This window comes from Oryzias latipes, chromosome 7 (genome assembly GCF_002234675.1).
Source record: "Oryzias latipes chromosome 7, ASM223467v1".
In the NCBI taxonomy this organism is placed as follows: Eukaryota; Metazoa; Chordata; class Actinopteri; order Beloniformes; family Adrianichthyidae; genus Oryzias; species Oryzias latipes.
In genome coordinates this window covers 5,131,406-5,150,032 of record NC_019865.2, presented here as the reverse complement: position 1 = coordinate 5,150,032, position 18,627 = coordinate 5,131,406, and the positions used below count along the sequence as shown (strand labels likewise).

Sequence of the window (18,627 nt, the reverse complement as noted above, 5' to 3'; positions counted from 1 at the left end):
CACTGCCACTTTTATGTCTGTCCTTGATTTTGGTGATGTGATTTATATGAATGCTTCTGCTGATGCTTTGCATGCTTTGGACACTGTTTTTCATGGTGCACTGCGTTCTATAACAAACATGAGGTCACTAACCCATCACTGTGTTCTGTATGCTCGGGTGGGTTGGCGCTCCTTATCCCAGCGCAGACTGAAACATTGGTACCTTTTAATTTATAAATGCATTCTTGGGTTGGTACCGTCTTATCTCCAGCAGCTCATAGAACTGAAGAGCAGCAGCAGCTACAGCCTGCGGTCTCAGGACATGCTCCTGCTCTCTGTGCCCAGAGTGCGCACAGAGATGGGAAAAAAGGCTTTTAGATTTGCTGCGGCACAGTTTTGGAATGAACTCCAGAAAGAGTTTAAATTGAAAGATTTGATCTCCCTGGGCTCTTTTAAAAAACTTTTAATGCTATAAACTTTAACATGCTGCTGCCTCCTGGCCAGGACGCTCTTGCAAAAGAGATTTTTAATCTCAATGAGTTTTTTATCCTGGTTAAATAAAGGTGGAATAAAATAAAAATAAAAAAAACAATTCTTATTACTCCCAAATTTTTAGCAAACCCTGACTTTACAGTAAAATTTACAAAAAAATATTACTAAATATGCTTTACAATAAACATTTAGTAGACATTATATTATGGTTTTTTTATTGTTTTATTATACACTAGTAAATTACAGCGTTTTTTCGTTTGAAAAAAATCTTTATTGACAATTTAATATTGAGAAATAGTTGAAAACATTTAAGGGCAACATTATAAGAACTTGTATAACTGTTTTACTCAAACAAACCAAACAAACAAAAAACACGTGGAAGACTATCTTATAAAGAAATACACAATATAATATAAACCAATCGAGAAAAACAAAATAAATAGGGATCTAGCGCATATCTAAATACAATATCCGAAGGTTCTAAAAATCTAAGTGTTTGTTTTTTAATATTTCCCGATTTCTATTTTTTTATTTTTCTATAGAGAAAATCACTGTTTTAAGTCTGTTACTTTAAAGTCATAGTTTTTTTTCTTCTTTTTTAAAAAAATTAATAAATTGACGCCGTTTTTAAAACATTTGCCACTTCCGCAACGTCACTAATGACACGTATTCAAGATGGCGGCCGCTGCGATGGTAAGTGGAACAGAGAAGCGTTTCTTCAACTTTCTCCCTATTTCCTTTCAAACCAAAGCAAGACAACGCGCTGTCATGCTGGTGGAGTTAACAAACCCAATCGAGGGAAGGCGTCCGGATGTTTAGTTGTCTTTACGGGAGTTCGTTGTTGTTTTGGCGATCCGGCTACCGGAGTTAGCATGCTAGCGTCGCGATGGTTAGCCTGAACTGTGGCCCTTCATACACTTCATTATGTTTGTGTCGATTACAAATCTATGTCGACATAATCTAAATAAAGAGTCAAAGTCTATGTCCTCAAATTGTTATTTGTTGTTCAGCCAGGAGAGTTTGGGGGCCTTGTCAGGTTGTCGTTGGTTTGGTTTTTGTCGTTGTTCAAACACAGAGTGATAAATAGCTGAAGCGTTTTTTTACAAATACCAAAATCCCGAATAAAAGCCTTTATTTTGTCGCTTGGTCTTATGGTCTTTGTAGTTATGATGCAAAAGTTCTGTCCTGGTTTCTTAACTTCCCTTTTCTTCACGTCATAAGCTCTCATGCTGAGATATGGAAATAATATGTAAACATGAAATAATCTTTAGGTTTTAAAGGCAGGAAACTGGCTTTAGCCTTGATTTATAATCGGTTGATTATGGTTTCATGATGTTAAATTATCTTTTTCCCCATTTAACCTTTAAATGGAATCCATTCATTTAAGATTAGGCTGTTTTCTTTTACTTTCTCCTGATTGATTTGTGTGATTTCCTAATTTTTCCTGAATGAATGAATAAATTCAAACCTTAACATGTGATCCTTTCAGTAAGACTACAGGTTTTCTTATTTTGTTTGGTTGTTTCTAAGGTATTCTCTACTGTGTCATGTTTCCTGGAGCATGTAATGTGTTGCTAAGTTGGCAAACTTGTTTTGTAAAACAGTTTTTTTTTGTTTTTCTTTTTACATTTTAAGTTGATCCATATCTTTTTTCAAACTTGTCAAAAATCTTGAGGCGTTGGCAAAACGAGAAACTGATTGTTCCTCCATTCGTTTCATACAATCTGCTTCAAGAAACCATGAATACATAAAGGCCTTTGTGTGTGCATTAACAAGCTTTAAAAGTCAAACATGGCCTTACTGACACAGTGGCTACAAAGTTGACACCAGCCTGATAATTAATTATTCTGTTTCACCATTGAGCTGTAAGCTTCCACTTAAAGTTTTTAATAGAAATATGGTTCCTATTTTATGAGGTTTATAGTTCATTAGTAATTTTAATAAAGCCTCCACTTTAGAGCGCATAAACTGTCTATAATTTTCATGCTTTACCTATATGTAGAGGAAGAAAGTAAAAGCATTATATCCCTCAGGTATTGAGTTTCCCCCAGAGTCTAATTTTATTTGTGGTGGCTTCATCAAAAATGTTACCTTTAATTTCTACATTCCAGATTATGTAATTTATGTTGTCTTTAATGTTCCTTTAGTATTAATTACAAGCAAACTATGAGGAAATCCTGATTAAACCAGTGACAAGGAACCCTAACTGTGAAAACCATCAAATAATCCAGGCGGTCCTCGGCTCGGTTCTGCTGAGTTCTTGACGTCTCTGTTGGACAGAACACGGAGGCTGACTCTGCCCTGTTGAGAGCGATGCTCCTGTTTTACCTGTTCTGAGACAAATGAAGCGGGATGAAAGATGTTTTAGTGCAGCTCTCATGTGTGAATAAGCTGATGTGACGCTCACACCCTCAAGGTTCTTTACATATTTGGCTTCCCGGTTTTTTAGGATTGTTGAGCCAACAATGTGATGAAAAGAATCTGCCTGTTAAGCTGCGTAAGAACATGTGACCTCGCAAATGAATGAACTTTGCCTGACAGTTCTTTGAAATAGAAGTTCAGTTTCTCCTGAAGTCGCATGAAGCTGCTTAAAGATAAAACAACTACATTGTAGACAGAAAGAAAATCTAAATCGGATGAAAAGCAGTCGGCGAGTTTATTCTAAAATGGTTTTAAGTACATTTCTTTAGTTTTGTGACTCGAGAATCCCAATAAAATAATAAACCAATCGGGAAATCCATGCAGGAGAGAAAATTCATCAAAATAACACCATTTAAAAACTTGTGTATTTGAATTTTCTAAACCTTCTGGATTTTATACATTGGTTTTTATTTACATTTTTTTTACTTTTTTTCATTTTTTAATTTTATTCGTGTATCATTTTTCAATTATGTTGGGTGTGGGGGGCCGAGAGGGTTGAGCGTTTCTTTGTTTTACGATTTAATTTTATTTCATACAAAGCCCTTTGCGCTGCTGTTGTATGAAAAGTGCTTTTTAAATAAAGTTTGAATAGATTTAAAAATCCTTCATTCAATTCAATTATTCAATAAATAAGTACAGGACGTAAGCGTTAGGATTAAATGTTGATGGTAAATGTCTTGTGGTCTGAAAGGCTGGTTAATAAATACAAAAACAACATTTTTCAACTATAAACCATTAAATGCTCCATAATTTATATTTTCTTTCTCTTCTGCTGCAATTCATGTCATGTTTAACAGACTGAACTCTGGAGCTCAGAACAGCTGTTTTCATGTTAACTTTGATTTCATGTTAATCAACTTTATTCAACCCCGTTATCTGAATCTGACCGTAAACCGTTTCACAGACTGATTTAAAAAGAAAAAGACAGAATAAAGACAGAATCTGTGCTTTTTTACTCACTGAAATATCTCCCAGTGTTTATCTTCAGTGAGAAAGAGGGACGATTGTTCAAAAACTTAAAAGTTTTTTATATTTCTGTTTGGTCATGAAGGGGGCAGCTCCTTACACTTTGGTTCGGTTTCATTTTTTTTTACAATATTTCCTTTTTTCTTTTAGTATGTTATAAAGTCAGAAAACGTCTGGGGAAAAATGCATTTAGACATTCTTAAATTAATAGATGATTGAAAAATGCTCCACAGTTACAACAGCACATGTTTCTTTACTTAAAAGGGTTGCACTTGTTCAAATATTTTAAATTTGGACATGCACTCATATTTTGTGATATAGACAAAAATTATTCAGTTTTTTTCTTCTGGTCCTCTATTTTCTAAAAATGTCTACGTTTGTGATTTTTGATTAACAAAAAAAGACTAAAAACAAACTCGGTGTGTCTCTGATCACTGAGAATCAATTATGATCATTTTAGAATTGTTTTTTTTTTTTTAAACGGGAGATTTAGGACCTTCACAGAAAACCTCCACTGTTGATTAGCGACTCTTAAAGGTTTGATTACAGCTGAGGGCTGAAACTGTCCGTGTTATGAGGACGATCACTGCTTAAACTTCACAAAGAGCAGAAACTTTCATCTTAAACCTTATTCCAGAGCAAAACACCATTTCTTTCCAATACGTTGTGTTTTTGTTACTGAAAAAAACACTTTGTTTCTCTTTTTCGTCATTTTTTACAGATTTCATTTATTTATTTTAGCTAGGAAGTGGTGCGCTGCGACAGCTGTTGGAAGCGGTTGCTGGTTTAACTCCCTCATTTCGACTCTTAAAAGTGGAAACGGTGGTCTCTAATCTTTTTTTTTAGACTGACTGCATTAAATTCACGGATCGGCCTGTACAAAGCTGAATCTGGCCCCTGATTTTTATTATTTATTTAATAAGTTTCTGATTTCTCTTAACTTTTTGAAGGAAAACATTCATGTTCACCCTCTGTTAAATATCTGCATCCGACTTAAACAGTTTTTTTTTTTGTTACAGTAGATATTTTGTATTTATGTATTTTCCCTTTAAAACCCCCTAACCGATAAAGTGGAGGCTTAAGAATGAATTCAGCCTCGTCTGACCTTTTAAATTATGGCGTATAGATAAAACAAAATACAATGACACAACCATCTCAAAACTGGTATTTTCTAAATAAAATAAAACAGAAATAATGTAAACGTTCTAGGCCTGCACAATAAATCTAAAAGGCTTCATCATCACAACATCTGCCTTTGCTGGGCGTGTAATGTCGATGTAAATGGTGACAAACGGTTGCCTTAGATAATACATCCTAAAAACTCTCATGGCAGCTTGAAGTGTTTAACGAATGAGTTGCAGCCTTTTGCACATCTGACCAATTGGATGGAGCCCTTTTATGTCAGATACCCGCCTCCTATGTAGACGTTTGAAAAGATGTAGTGGTATTTTTGTTTTGTTGTTGATGAATGGCAAGTTCTCTACAGTTATGTGTTTTTGTTCGGCGGTCCACTGCTTGTGCTAAACGTCCGGCATGTTGGACCCCCTCTACAGGCTCAGGCTTGACCCCAACTGGATTTGAACCCAACTTTTTCTAGACTCGGAGTGCATAGCTGATAACGTTTTGCTTCTTGGCCTGTTCACGTTGCAGGTCCTGCTGAAGCAGACGATTCCACATCGGGGATAGAACTCTCCCTCTAGATCGGGGGTGGGCAATTATTTTGACCCGCGGGGCCACATAGGGTTCTAAAATTGGAGCATGTAAGGACCGGACCAGGAGCAGATGCGTGGAGTGAGAAAGAAACAATGTCATGGAATCTGGATGAAAACATTTGGATTGAAAATTGTATTTTAAAACGGAGCATTTTAGAGTTTTTAGGTAAAAACATTTGTTTTCATTTTAGAGCCAATTGCACCAACGGCTTGATGTACCTCGTGTGAAACTTAGAGAAATGCTGCATTCATGTGGGGTTTGAATGATCGGAACAATAAAAAAACAACAAATCTTCCAACTCCACACGGATGCTAAAGCAGAGTCCCCAAACCTTTTTCCTGTGAGCGTCACAATAAGTCTTTTTCTTTAAACTTCTTTTATCTTTCTTTTATTGTAAAGCCTTATGATAAGGTTTTGTTAATTCATGATCCTTTTAATATGATAAATAACACTATTTCTGAAAAAAAAGACCAAATAACTGCGATTTTCAAAGACAAAAAGTCAGGAAAAATTGCTGATACATTAAAAAGAAAAACCAATAAATAGTGGATCCTCTCCCGTCATTTTCCCCGCTGAGACTTGGAGGGCTGCAGCTCCTCACACGTCTCACAGTTTGCACTAAAACTGAACAGCTGTGCTGTGTCCTGCACGTCTGTGTCTCATCCAGTAATAATGAAAAAAAATGCAAATTTTTGTTTTCTGCTGCAGCTGCGCATATATCTGCGTTACCTTTTCACCAGTTCCATCATTTATTGCAGGAGTTACGTCCCAAAAATATTAGTGATCAGTCAAATCCACGGAGAATGATTATAGATGTTTATGGCAGTAAAACTCCTCACTGCACACTTTATACACTTTTCTCAGACAGACATGAACATTTTCACACTTTTCTCTTGTTTAAATTCTCAAACCTTCATAGAAATTTGGTCCAGGATCTTAGAATGAAAGCAAAGATTTGACAACGGTCACAGATTTCTGTACATCTGAAGAACTCCATGTTTCTGTACACGAGACACGGCACGGAGGAGATTGATTGACAAGGTCTCCAGCCAATCAGGACACAGAACAGGGTGCGCTGTTTAAAAAAAAAAGCAGCTTAATCGCTCTAAAAGAATGAGCTAAACCGGGAAAGATGAACTGCGACGTAGAAAGGAAAGACTGTCTTCTGTTCTGTTTGACAGAGATTTTAGAGGGTTTCAGGTTGGAGCACAGACTGCACAAGGGTGGAATAAAATATCACGTTCTATGCAGGGCTTGATCTTGTGGCCAGATAAAAAAATAAAAAACATGGATCTCTGATATTGTTCAGTGGGCCGGACCAAACATGGAGGCGGGCCGGATCCAGCCTGCGGGTCATAGTTTGCCCACCCCTGCTCTAGAGCATGGATTTGGTTGCTCATTGGCCTTTTTTTTTCCTGTAATTCTCAAAACCTCTGCTCTTTTGCAGAGTTTAGCCGCTCGGTTGAATGTAAATCATTTGATCATTTGTGTTCTTATCAGTTGCATAAAGTTAATAAATCTTGGAGTTTGTCTCTAATACAATGAGTTTTCCTCCCTTTGGTTTGCAGCTGAAGTGTAGAACAAGTCTAGAAATGAGTCAAATTCACTGAGTCATGCTTTGTGTCTGAGTCATTGCTGGTGTTTGCTGCAGGTGACGTGGTGGGCCTTCACGCTTCTCACCTTAGCACCTTTAGTCCGGACCTTCTACGTTCCTGGAGTCGCGCCTCGAGATTTCCATGACGGAGAACCGGTGGACATAAAGGTGAGCAGAAGTCCAGGGTTGTTCATGGGGTTGTTATGGGGCGACAGTGGCTCAGGTGGTTGAGCAGGTCGTCCAATGACCGAAGGGTTGGCGGTTCGATCCCCGCTCCCACCAGCCAAAAAATGTCGTTGTGTCCTTGGGCAAGACACTTCACCCTCCTTGCCTCCAGTTTGGCTCCACTGGTGTGTGAATGTGCATGAATGGTCCCGGTGATGGTCAGAGGGGCCGTAGGCGCGAACTGGCAGCCACGCCTCTGTCAGTCTGCCCCAGGGCAGCTGTGGCTACAACAGTAGCTTACCATCACCAAATATGAATGAGGAGTGAGTGAATAATGGACACAATGTAAGCGCTTTGGGTGTCTTGAAAAGCGCAGATAAATCCAATCCATTGTTATTGTTATTGTTCAAATATCAAGGATCTCCCAACTTCTAATGAAAGCGGGGCTAGAAGGCATCTGAGGAACGCAGCAATTTTTTGGAGCTTTGTGTTAAAGTGGGCGCGAAGCAAAGTCAATGAAGAACATTTTTAACTGCAGCAGGAAACAGTTTGTCCAACTCAGATGGAAATATCTTCTACTGGTTTGGTTTTTAACTATAGTTTTTTTCATTTTAAACATTTGTCATTTTTATATATATATATTTTTTTATTTATTTGCAATTTATCATCAACTAAAAAGAGAAGAAAATCGGTTATTCCACTGTTTTCTTGTACTGTAACATTTTTCAACTGCTTCTTTATTTGATTTATCACCTTCTGTTTTTCAGGCAGTGAAACTGACTAGCTCTAGGACCCAGCTTCCTTATGAATATTACTCCCTGCCTTTCTGTAAGCCGGACTCTGTGGTTTACAAAGGAGAGAATCTGGGTAAGTCCTGCTGCACACCTGCCTTCTCCTTTGACTGTATGTGAGACCCGGACTGAGTGACCCCCCGCCCCCCGTGTCCCAACAAGCTCACTCCTGATTGGCTGGAGTGCTTGCCATAGAAATGTTGACTCGGACCAATCGCTGCTTGCTGACGACGTCCATATTGCAGAAAAATGGCGACTACCGTATTTTCCGGACTATAAGTCGCACCGGAGTATAAGTCGCACCAGCCCAAAAATGCATTATAAAGTAGAAAAAAACACAGATAAGTCGCACTGGACTATAAGTCGCATTTTAACTTTCACAACCTCATATGACACAATCATAGCAGACTGTTTATCTAATAATTTCACATTAATTTTTTCTCAAACTTATTTATTTATTCTTTTCATGAAGCATCATTGGCCAACTAATACTCTGTTTTCATCCTGTTTTTGTAGAAACAGTTGTCATTTTTATTGCATTTCTGAATCTATGAAATCATTGGAAAATAGAATATTATGTCTTTAGCCGTCAAGATCTTACTGTAAAAAAAAGTTTGCTGATTCTCTGAGTCACTTAACATACCTCATACATCAAATTTAGCCAGGAACATCATCTCTGTTCCTCACAAATGAACATAACAGGAGGGTTAACAATGTATTTATTTCAATTTATTTCTAATATAAGTCGCTGCGGAGTATAAGTCGCACCCCTTGCCAAACTATGAAAAAAAGGGCGACTTATAGTCCGGAAAATACGGTAAATTGACTTCATCCGGTCAGAATTTAAATAAACCATTTTCTATGGGTGATGTCACACTCTCTCGGTTCAGTTCTGGGATAAAGTCAGTGTTGCTACCACAGAGTATTACCCCAACTATGCCATATTTGGTCGTTGTTGGGGGTATTTCTATAAATAAGAAATCTTTTGAGGGCCGGGATGATTTTATCGTACAAAGAACAATGTGAATCCAGTATGTCTGAAATATTCTATCAAAAAATCTGGGTTTTTTTTATTGAGATGTATAAATTTCAGTTTTTTTTAATACAAGTATTTTTAGAAATGAAAAAAAAAAACAGAAACTTCCATATTGGGATTTCATCCACACTACTGTAAAGAAATGCATTTACAGCATTAAAATCAAAATTAAATTTAAGCCGAAATTTTAAAAAGAATTTGCTTTCTATAAAGAGAAATTAAAGGATGGTTTAAAATAATAGATGATCTGCATTAAAAAAGTTTTCGTTTTCCCGCACAAATACTGCTTCTGATCCACAGCAGTTTTGCTTCTGACCTCAAAGACTAAATGTGCGTTTTGACTTCAGTAAATTCCCTTTTCGCAGGCGAGGTCCTTCGAGGCGACCGCATTGTGAACACGCTGTACAGCGTGGAAATGAACAAAGACAAGAAGTGCGAGGTGGTGTGCGGCAGCAAGAAGCTCAGCCTGGAGGAGAGTAAGCTGGTGGCCGAGCGAATCCAGGAGGAGTATTACGTTCACCTGTGAGTTTCCTCTGACCGCACGCTCGCCGCTCGCCAGGCTGTTCTCATGGCGCCCTGCGCTGTGTCGCCTCAGTATTGCAGATAACCTTCCAGTGGCCACGAGGTTGGAGTTCTACCCCAACAGAGAGGCAGGGGGGGAGGAGCAGAGCAAGGACGTGGTGAAAGACGTGCAGTTTGAGCACGGATACAGGCTGGGCTTCGTCGACAACAACAAGGTTTGGGAAGAACAACGGTTGAGGATGGAAACGCTCCTGAGAAGAGTTCTTTGCAGGACAGCACTGATATGTCTCTCTTTTTTTTGTCCCTCACAGTTTTATCTGCACAACCACTTGTCCTTCATCCTGTACTTCCACAGGGAGAAACAGGAGGAGGGCGAAGTCCACAACTACAGGGTGGTGCGATTCGAGGTGGTACCTCAGAGCGTGAAAGCAGAGGGTTGGTATCACCAGCAGCTTTTAAACACAAATATCGCTTTCTTCTTATTCTGTTGAAGATCAAGACGGCACCAAACTTTCTGTGAACGTTAACGCATTTTTTGTTTTTTTCCCACAGATTTAAAGGCTTCAGCAACAGAGAAGACGTGTGTTTTGCCCGAAGCCAGTGACTCCCACGCCATGGAGATTGACCCCAACGTAGAGAACGAAGTCCTCTTCAGTTATTCTGTTCACTGGGAGGTCTGTGTCTCTGCTGCTGTCGTGTCCACATGTTTGGTTGGATCACAGAAGGTTTTCTACTAACTTTGTTTTCATGTTGACACACAAACCAGAGCAGACTCACTCCTCCACCTCTGTTGAGGAAAAAAAATCCCAGTCCCCTAGAATTTTGGTTGATATATTTAATATTTAAATTATTACAACTCAGATCTGTCAAAAATCGAAAAAAAGGTTTATAGCACTGATAAGCAACTCCAAGCCTCAAAATACTTTTTCCAATTTATCCCACCTGGATTAGACGCTTCCAACCAGTTTCTGTGGGATTCTCTTGTGTTTGGCTTTAGACTGTTTTAATAATATTAGAAAAACAAATCAGTGAAGGATTTGGTCCAATTATCTTTTGACATCATGACAGATTTGTGGTCAAATGGTTGAAAAAAAATCAACATTCCTCCAGGTTTAGATTAGGATTATTTCTGAAGGTTCTGCTCCTCAATAAAGCCTTTTTAAATTATTTTGATCAAAAAATGCAAACTAGACTCTTAAAATCTGCAGATTCCTGTTTCTTTATTCATATTACAGGCAAAAATAGTTGTTTTTGTTAAAGTTCCATCTTTTCTCAGTTAAAATTCTTTGTTTTGTAAAAAAAACATTTTACATATGTATTTTTTATTATTGTGTATGGCATTCGTTTGTTTTAATGTGTTTGTTATTTAAAAGATGTAGATTCAGGTTTGACCGTGTTCTATATACAAATAGAAATCCGTTTTTTAACTGAATCATATCATCTTTCTCGGGTAAAACTAACCTTTTTTTGCCTGTTCTTCTGTACCGTCAGGATTTAGCCGCTCATCCTGTTTTTGCAGGAAACAGATTGTTTTCTGAGTTGGAAAACCTGGCAAAGTGTCTCTGGTGCCACTGATGACATGTTGTGTGCGCAGGAGAGTGAGGTGAAATGGGCGTCTCGCTGGGACACGTACCTGACCATGAGCGACGTCCAGATCCACTGGTTCTCCATCGTCAACTCCGTGGTGGTCGTGTTCTTCCTCTCTGGTGAGATTCTCACCATTTAAGAGAACAGACTTTCCAGCAGTGTTGAATTTGACTTCCAAGACGCCACAACAACAAAATACAAAAGATAAAACACAATTCCTGACTTGGCGTGTAGTTTTCTAACCTGCCAGACCTCCTGACCGTCTCCTCTTCTGCCGCCGCTCCTCAGGTATTCTCAGCATGATCATCATCAGGACCCTGAGGAAGGACATCGCCAACTATAACCGGGAAGACGACATTGTAAGACGAAGAAGAACGCCCGACATTTGTGTGAAAAATGCACGCCAAACGTCTGATCCTTTCTCAACCAGGAGGACACCATGGAGGAGTCGGGGTGGAAGAACGTCCACGGGGACGTCTTCAGACCGCCTCAGTATCCCATGATCCTCAGCTCCCTGCTGGGCTCAGGGATCCAGCTCTTCTGCATGTTTCTCATCGTCATCTGTGAGTTTTGCTTTTAATTCATGAACTGCTTTCATAATAGAAAGAAAATCAATGATTTGATCAAGTGATGTTTTGGCGCCACTGATTTGTGTCAAACATGTTTGATTGAATTTGATTGCTGGGATTGTAATATTCTGAATTCCTGCAGGGCATTTCTGTTCCTCATTAAAGTCTTTTTTTGATGTTGAATTTTAATTTCTTTAAATATAATGCGAAATACTTCCCCCACAAGGCTGAGGCGGGTGTTTTTTGTGCTCTGTGTGTGGCAGTTGTTGCCATGCTGGGAATGCTGTCTCCATCCAGCAGAGGAGCTTTGATGACCACAGCTTGCTTCCTCTTCATGTTCATGGGGTGAGACGCTTCCCCGTCGCTCAGGTTCTTGGCGTTTTGACGTCTCTGGGTTCTGATGGTGGCGTCTTTTCCTCCTTCAGAGTGTTCGGTGGTTACTTCGCTGGTCGACTGTATCGCACACTGAAGGGCCATCGGTGGAGGAAAGGAGCCTTTTGTGTGAGTTTGCTCTCCTGGACACCTGAGCTACGGCCTTCACAGACACTTGGTCTCCACGTTTTTGGTTTTCTTCTGCAGACGGCGACTCTGTACCCCGGCGTGGTTTTTGGAATCAGCTTCTTCCTGAACTTCTTCATCTGGGGGGAACATTCGTCTGGAGCCGTAAGCTGAGCCTAGAACATGCTGGAATTTTCATGGGTGATGGGTGTAAAGGTTCCTGCTGTCAAATAGGGTCATTTGAAGTTCCTGCAGGAACCAGCCTGTGGTTTCATTCATTCTTTTTCTAGACAGACTTTCAAAATGTTGCGTGAAGTTTGTCGTCGGAGTTGCTGAAGCTTCTGGAAAACTTTGGACTCAGATGAAGCAAAAATGATCAAAACAAACCTAAAAGTTTGACTGGTTTTTGTTTGACCACACTGACCCCCCCCCCCCCCCCCCCCACCCCCCCCCCCCCACCACCACCACCCCAGGTCCCCTTCACCACCATGCTGGCCTTGCTCTGCATGTGGTTTGGCATCTCCATGCCTCTGGTCTACCTGGGATACTATTTTGGTTTCCGTAAGCAGCCGTACGATAACCCGGTCCGCACCAATCAGATCCCTCGGCAGGTCCCCGAGCAGCGCTGGTACATGAACAAGTTTGTGGGGTGAGTTGGCCACGCCCCTTTCCATCACTGCCACAGATGTATTTTTTTTTTGGGGGGGGGTCCCTTTAACCACCTCTTTGATCTTCTCCTCCAGAATCCTGATGGCTGGGATCTTACCGTTCGGCGCCATGTTCATCGAGCTCTTCTTCATTTTCAGCGTGAGTACAGATCTGCTGCTGGCTCTGAACCCGACTGTCACTGCTGCTCGCCGCTGACGGCTCGTCTCCACACACAGGCCATCTGGGAGAACCAGTTTTATTACCTCTTTGGCTTCTTGTTCCTGGTCTTCATCATCCTGGTGGTGTCCTGCTCTCAGATCAGCATCGTCATGGTTTATTTCCAGCTCTGTGCAGAGGTAAATGTGAACTCCAGTGTCTGTGCGCATTAGGAGGGTGGATGTTTACAATCATTACGGTCAGGTTTACAAGTAATATAAATCCAAAAGGGGATTGGGCCTGTCCACACACACACACACACACACACACACACACACACACACACCCAAATGCCACAAACATACCTGTTTGCTCCAAAATATTCATTTTTTTAAAATGTCCTTTTTTAGTATTTTCTTTTTATAGAACTAAAAAAATAATTGTAGTCATTGTGAACAAGTTCTGTAGTTCAGAGATCTAGTAGAACTTGTTCTGTATTTATTCTGACTTTTACTAGTTGTGCAACAACAGAACATTAACTAGTTTTAGTTCTGTAGTTTGTGCAAACTGTTCTGTAGTAAAGGTGGTTACTTTTTACAAACTACAGAACTAGTTGAGTAGTTTGTAAAAACTACAGAACAGGTTCTACTAGAACCCAGTTCTTTAATTTTTTACCAACTATTAATCTTGTTCATAAAGACACTATAAATTTGTGTTAATTTTCCAAATTTAATGAATTACCCATGAAAAAATATCCAAAAAATGTCAAAAAAAAACATTTTTATTCTTTTATTTATTTATTTATTTATTTAAAAAAATGCTCATCAGAGATGGATTTTAAGTTGGATGTCTTGCCTGAGAGGCGGAAACTAAATATACTTTAAATCAATCTTCCCTGATTTGTTAATAACTTAAGTTTGGGTGAAAGCATTTCTGTCGTGGATCACAAACTCTTCACCTGCATCTCCTCCTCTTCCTCCTCCTCCTCCTCAGGACTACAGGTGGTGGTGGAGAACGTTCGTGGTGTCAGGCGGCTCCGCCTTCTACGTTCTTATTTACGCCATCTTTTACTTTGTCAACAAGGTAAAAACAACACACAAACACTGTGGGCTTCTGGGAGACTTGGACTCTTGAGCTGTTTTTATACAGAAAACATCATTATAGATAGATTTGTGTTAGAGGATCATGACGTCTTTGCTGTCCAAACAAATACAAACAAAAGTGGAAAAAATGATTCAAATGTTTTTGTTTCTTTTTTCTTTTGTTTCTACATTTTCTTATAGACTCGTACTGCATTCAATAAAAAAAAAGGGGAAAAAAGTAGTATCTTGATAGATTTTTATTTAAAGAACTATAAACGCCAAAGAAAGCTGATCAGCAATTAGAACTGAGCAAAGGTCTGTGTCCTGAATGAACAGTTTGGTCTGTATTGATGCCGAAAACGGGTCAGAACCGCCGATCTTTAGGGATGGGTACCGTGCCCCGGTATTGAACCAGCCCCGGGGCCACATTCTTCAAGACCACAGTATCGTTAAGATCTGACCTGAACGGTACTGCTATCGGTACTGGAGAAGTTACTTTTTCTTTTCTTTTTTGTGTCCCACAAGCGTTATCTGCCATATTTAAGTCAGTCAATTTTCCGTTAATTTATGATGATATTAATTTCGGTATTCACGTTGAAGCGGAGAGCTCTGTCTGTCTATTTGTGTGCAAGGGGGGCGGGGCTGTTGTTCAGACAGCACCCGCGCGCACAAAAAGACAAGGCAGCGCACACACAGTCAGTGGCGATCTCGTAGGGGACACCTGAGCCCACAGACTAAGAACACCCGTTTCTGCGTAAAATTAATGAAGTTTGCATCAAGGAGCCCCTAACATGCCGTCACCTTGCTGCTACGATGACCGTATGTTGCGCTGTTTGTGTAGAACACGCTGTAGCGGCGTGTTTTACACAAAACGAACAGGTAAAGAGGCGCGGCTTAAATTCACCGCTCATGATTCCAGACCAGTGACACACCATCAGCTGCTTCCTAATACTTGTTTTTTTTTCAACTTTATTGAACAAAGTATTAACATACAAAATACTTCCTAATACTTAATAATAATTAATGACTAATGATAGTTGTCATTCGTAAAATTAATATAAATCATTGGGTTTACTGGATTTAAACAAAAATAAATAAATAGAAAGGAGTCTGCATCAAAGTGAATTTGTTTCCATCATCTCACTTAACTTAACTCTGATGTTTGACAGACAGAAAAGTCTATTCAAGGTTGTAAAGAAATGGACAAAAGATCAAAGGAAACATCACGCTCATAAAGAATAAAAATAATTAGATTAAAAATTAAATGAATATCCTGTCTGGAACATTCTCATGTATAAAGTACATTTTTTTGTAAAAAAAAAAGTGTTGTTGCATAATGAGGAAATAAAAAACTTTGTTCTTAATTTGTTATTTATTTATTTTTCTTCCTCAAAAAGTATCGATAAGTGTACCGTTAAAATGCCGGATCGATAAGCAGTATTGGTAAGAGTAGTAGTACCGTTAAAACCTTAACGATACCCATCCCTACCGATCTTAGTTAAATGAGCTCCGCCAACAGGACAATTATTTTAAAACGTTTTCTAGAAACAATTGAAAAATTCTCTTAAAACATAACATTTATGAAAAATATTTAAAACAGAAAAATATATATTTTTTAAAATTATAAAAATAAAGGAAAGCATGAATTTTCTATTTTCGAAAAACCTTGAATTTCTTTTTTACATGTAAGATGCTTCCATTACATGAGTCAGCATTTGTGTTTTCATATTTCCATGACATCAGCAGAGTTCCTCTCATTGTGAGCCATGATGTTGTTGTTAGAACTGAGACGCTTGTTGTGATGTTGCAGCTGGACATTGTGGAGTTCATCCCCTCCCTGCTGTACTTCGGTTACACCGCCATGATGGTGATTTCTTTCTGGCTGCTGACGGGCACGATCGGCTTCTACGCCGCCTACATGTTCATCGGGAAGATCTACGCCGCCGTCAAGATCGACTGAGGCTCCGCCTCTGCGGCTCTCCGCAGTTTTTGATTTTTCTCACATTTAGGTTTTTGTATTTTTTTATTTTGCACTCTTGTTCAGAGAGCACTGACTCGAGTGTGGTGGGAACAGGAGCACAGCGCCATCTACTGGTCTCATGGAGGAGCAAGCGGCCTCCCCCTCCATCTCACTCCCTTCCTGGTTTTTTTTTTGGTGTTCAGAACAGAGACGGTTTCAGATCCTCTCCGTCACACAGCAGGCTAAAGCTTGACAGATGAAGGTTTCTACCTTTTTTCGTTGTGTTGTTTTTGTCAGATGATTTGTGATTTGTTTTTTTTTTTCTTTTCCTGTTATGCTGCTGGGATGTTTGTTTTTTTTTTGTCTTAATTTTTCCCATCAGTTTTGTCTTCACTCTTTCTGCTGATCATGTCTTTTGATTGTCTCCCTTCAGCCTTTCCGGGTCTGGGAGGGACTGTCGATGGGGACGGGGGGCGGGGAGGCTGGGATTTAAATGTTTGTAATATGGAACTGGTGGAAAATGATGCGGGGAGTTTTATACTGTAACAGAAGAACGGATGAATGAAATGTTCTGTTGTTTTTTACTGCAGCTCCAGTGCTTCTCCCTTGCAGATCAGCGCCATTGGACCAGACCATTTGCCCCAAAAAGTCCCGACTGTTTGGTTTGGGTCTGAACTGTTCGTCATTAACTGAGCAGCGCTCAACTATGCAGTCATGGAGGGTTTGAACTGTTCTGGTGGCCTACAGTTTAAATCAAACTGAAATTGTGCTTATTGTGCATAAACGTGGTTTCTTCTTACAAGCCCAGTTTTTTTTTCTTTCCTGCACCGGCTGTTCGGTTCTGCTCTTCACAGATCTGCGCTTGCTCTGAAGATCTAGTTTAGAGCCTCTCCAGGTCGCGAGGCTCCTGGATGACTGTTACTGTCTGGATGTAGAGTCTGCGGCACAAACCGGCGGGCGGAGGACGAGCTCCTGCTTTTCTGCGGCTCGCGTCGGTTGGAAGGGTTCCCTCATTTTGAGTTCCCCCTACATCGGTTTAACCGGGATGGAAATGGCTTTCACGAAAAACCCAATTAGTAGAAATGTTTTGCTCCTTTCCAGAACCGTTCCTGATGAAGGATAAAAGATTTGACTTTCAAAATAAAAGTTTAATTTAATGGCAGTCTTATTGTTATTATTTTGTATTTTAAACCTTTCTGCTCTGATTTACTCACAAATGTTTGCTAACGTTTCCCCGTCTATCTTTAAGGTCTCAGAGAAAACATCAGTATTTATTTATTCTGGTTGACTCTTGCTTTTGCAGCCGTTGGTGAGCAGGTTTTCAGCATAGGACTTTAGAGGAGGGGGGGGGTTCTGGTTCCTCCTGGAGCTTTAGCTGCTGTCCAAGGGGACCTCTGTTATGGGTGGGGGGCTCTAGGGGCTATTCCAGTGTAAATAAAGACGGCTTTTGTGTTTGTTGCGGTTTGTGGCGCTCTGTAATTATTCCCACCCCTTTATTTTATTTTTTTTACTCAAAGCATGATGCCTTTGATGACCATGAGAAGAACCCTTTTCTTTTTCAGAATGTACAAAACAATAAAGTTCGAAGTTGAATACAAACATTTGTTTCAGTCCATGGATTTTGTTTTCCCTCATGCCTACAAGTGTACAATCCATGTTTTATAATGTAATATAAAACTGATTATATCCATTTTTTTCATGTTCTCTGCTGAATCCTTTTCTGTGAGGCGGGGTTGCTGGGGTCTATCCCAACTACTGTTGGCTGAAGGATAGATTCACTCTGAGGGGCAGTAGTTCCAACAACGGGCTGTACGGGCGATTTCCCGGGGCGCACATTTATAGGGGGCGGAGGCTCGGTGCTTAGAGAAAAAAAATCTGGGCCACTATTGGTTTGCTATTTTCTGTTATCCCATGGTCCGGGTGAATACTCGATTCTGATTGGCTGCTGGGTGTGCGTTAACCCTTGTGCTATCTTAGATGACCCCAAAAGGTGGAAAAATTTCATGTCATCCATGGACACCAGTGAAGATCACAAATCATTGAAGAAAAAAGGTTCAGCCCACTGTCTAGTGGGTCTAGATGACCCAACTCCCAATGGTAAAGTGCCTAGGATAGCACAAGGGTTACGAAGGTGCCACAAATGTGTGTGAAGGAAATGGGGCAGGGTTGCAGGACGCAGCTCGAGGGGTGAAACGGCGAACAGAGTTGGTGTAGAACCGCCACTGATGAGGGGCAATACAAATAAAACGAAGCATGTGTAAATACATAATAGTAATACACATCATAGCTAAAACACAATCTCCACATGGAAAGGCTCCACCAGGGTTCTGAACCAGGACTTTCTGTACTGTGAGGCAAAGGCATTGACCACTGCACCACCACGGATTGATAGATGCACTAATTTTTACGCTGGATGACCTCCCTGACACAAACCTGTGTATGATCCGG

General features: G+C 40.0%; 1 protein-coding gene across 1 annotated transcript; it reads left to right on the top strand.

Annotated features, from left to right (window-relative positions):
- Nucleotides 1-1,091: 1,091 nt before the first annotated feature.
- Nucleotides 1,092-17,778, top strand: tm9sf4 (transmembrane 9 superfamily member 4). The gene is made up of 18 exons (XM_023956395.1): nt 1,092-1,164; nt 7,223-7,333; nt 8,098-8,197; nt 9,523-9,679; nt 9,753-9,894; nt 9,991-10,114; nt 10,232-10,353; nt 11,274-11,385; nt 11,555-11,625; nt 11,697-11,829; nt 12,099-12,180; nt 12,261-12,336; nt 12,415-12,498; nt 12,807-12,982; nt 13,077-13,140; nt 13,218-13,337; nt 14,131-14,220; nt 16,030-17,778. Exons 1-18 carry the CDS (start codon nt 1,147-1,149, stop codon nt 16,177-16,179), a joined length of 1,932 nt encoding a protein of 643 aa, XP_023812163.1. The 5' UTR covers nt 1,092-1,146; the 3' UTR covers nt 16,180-17,778.
- The last annotated feature ends 849 nt before the right edge of the window (nt 17,779-18,627 follow it).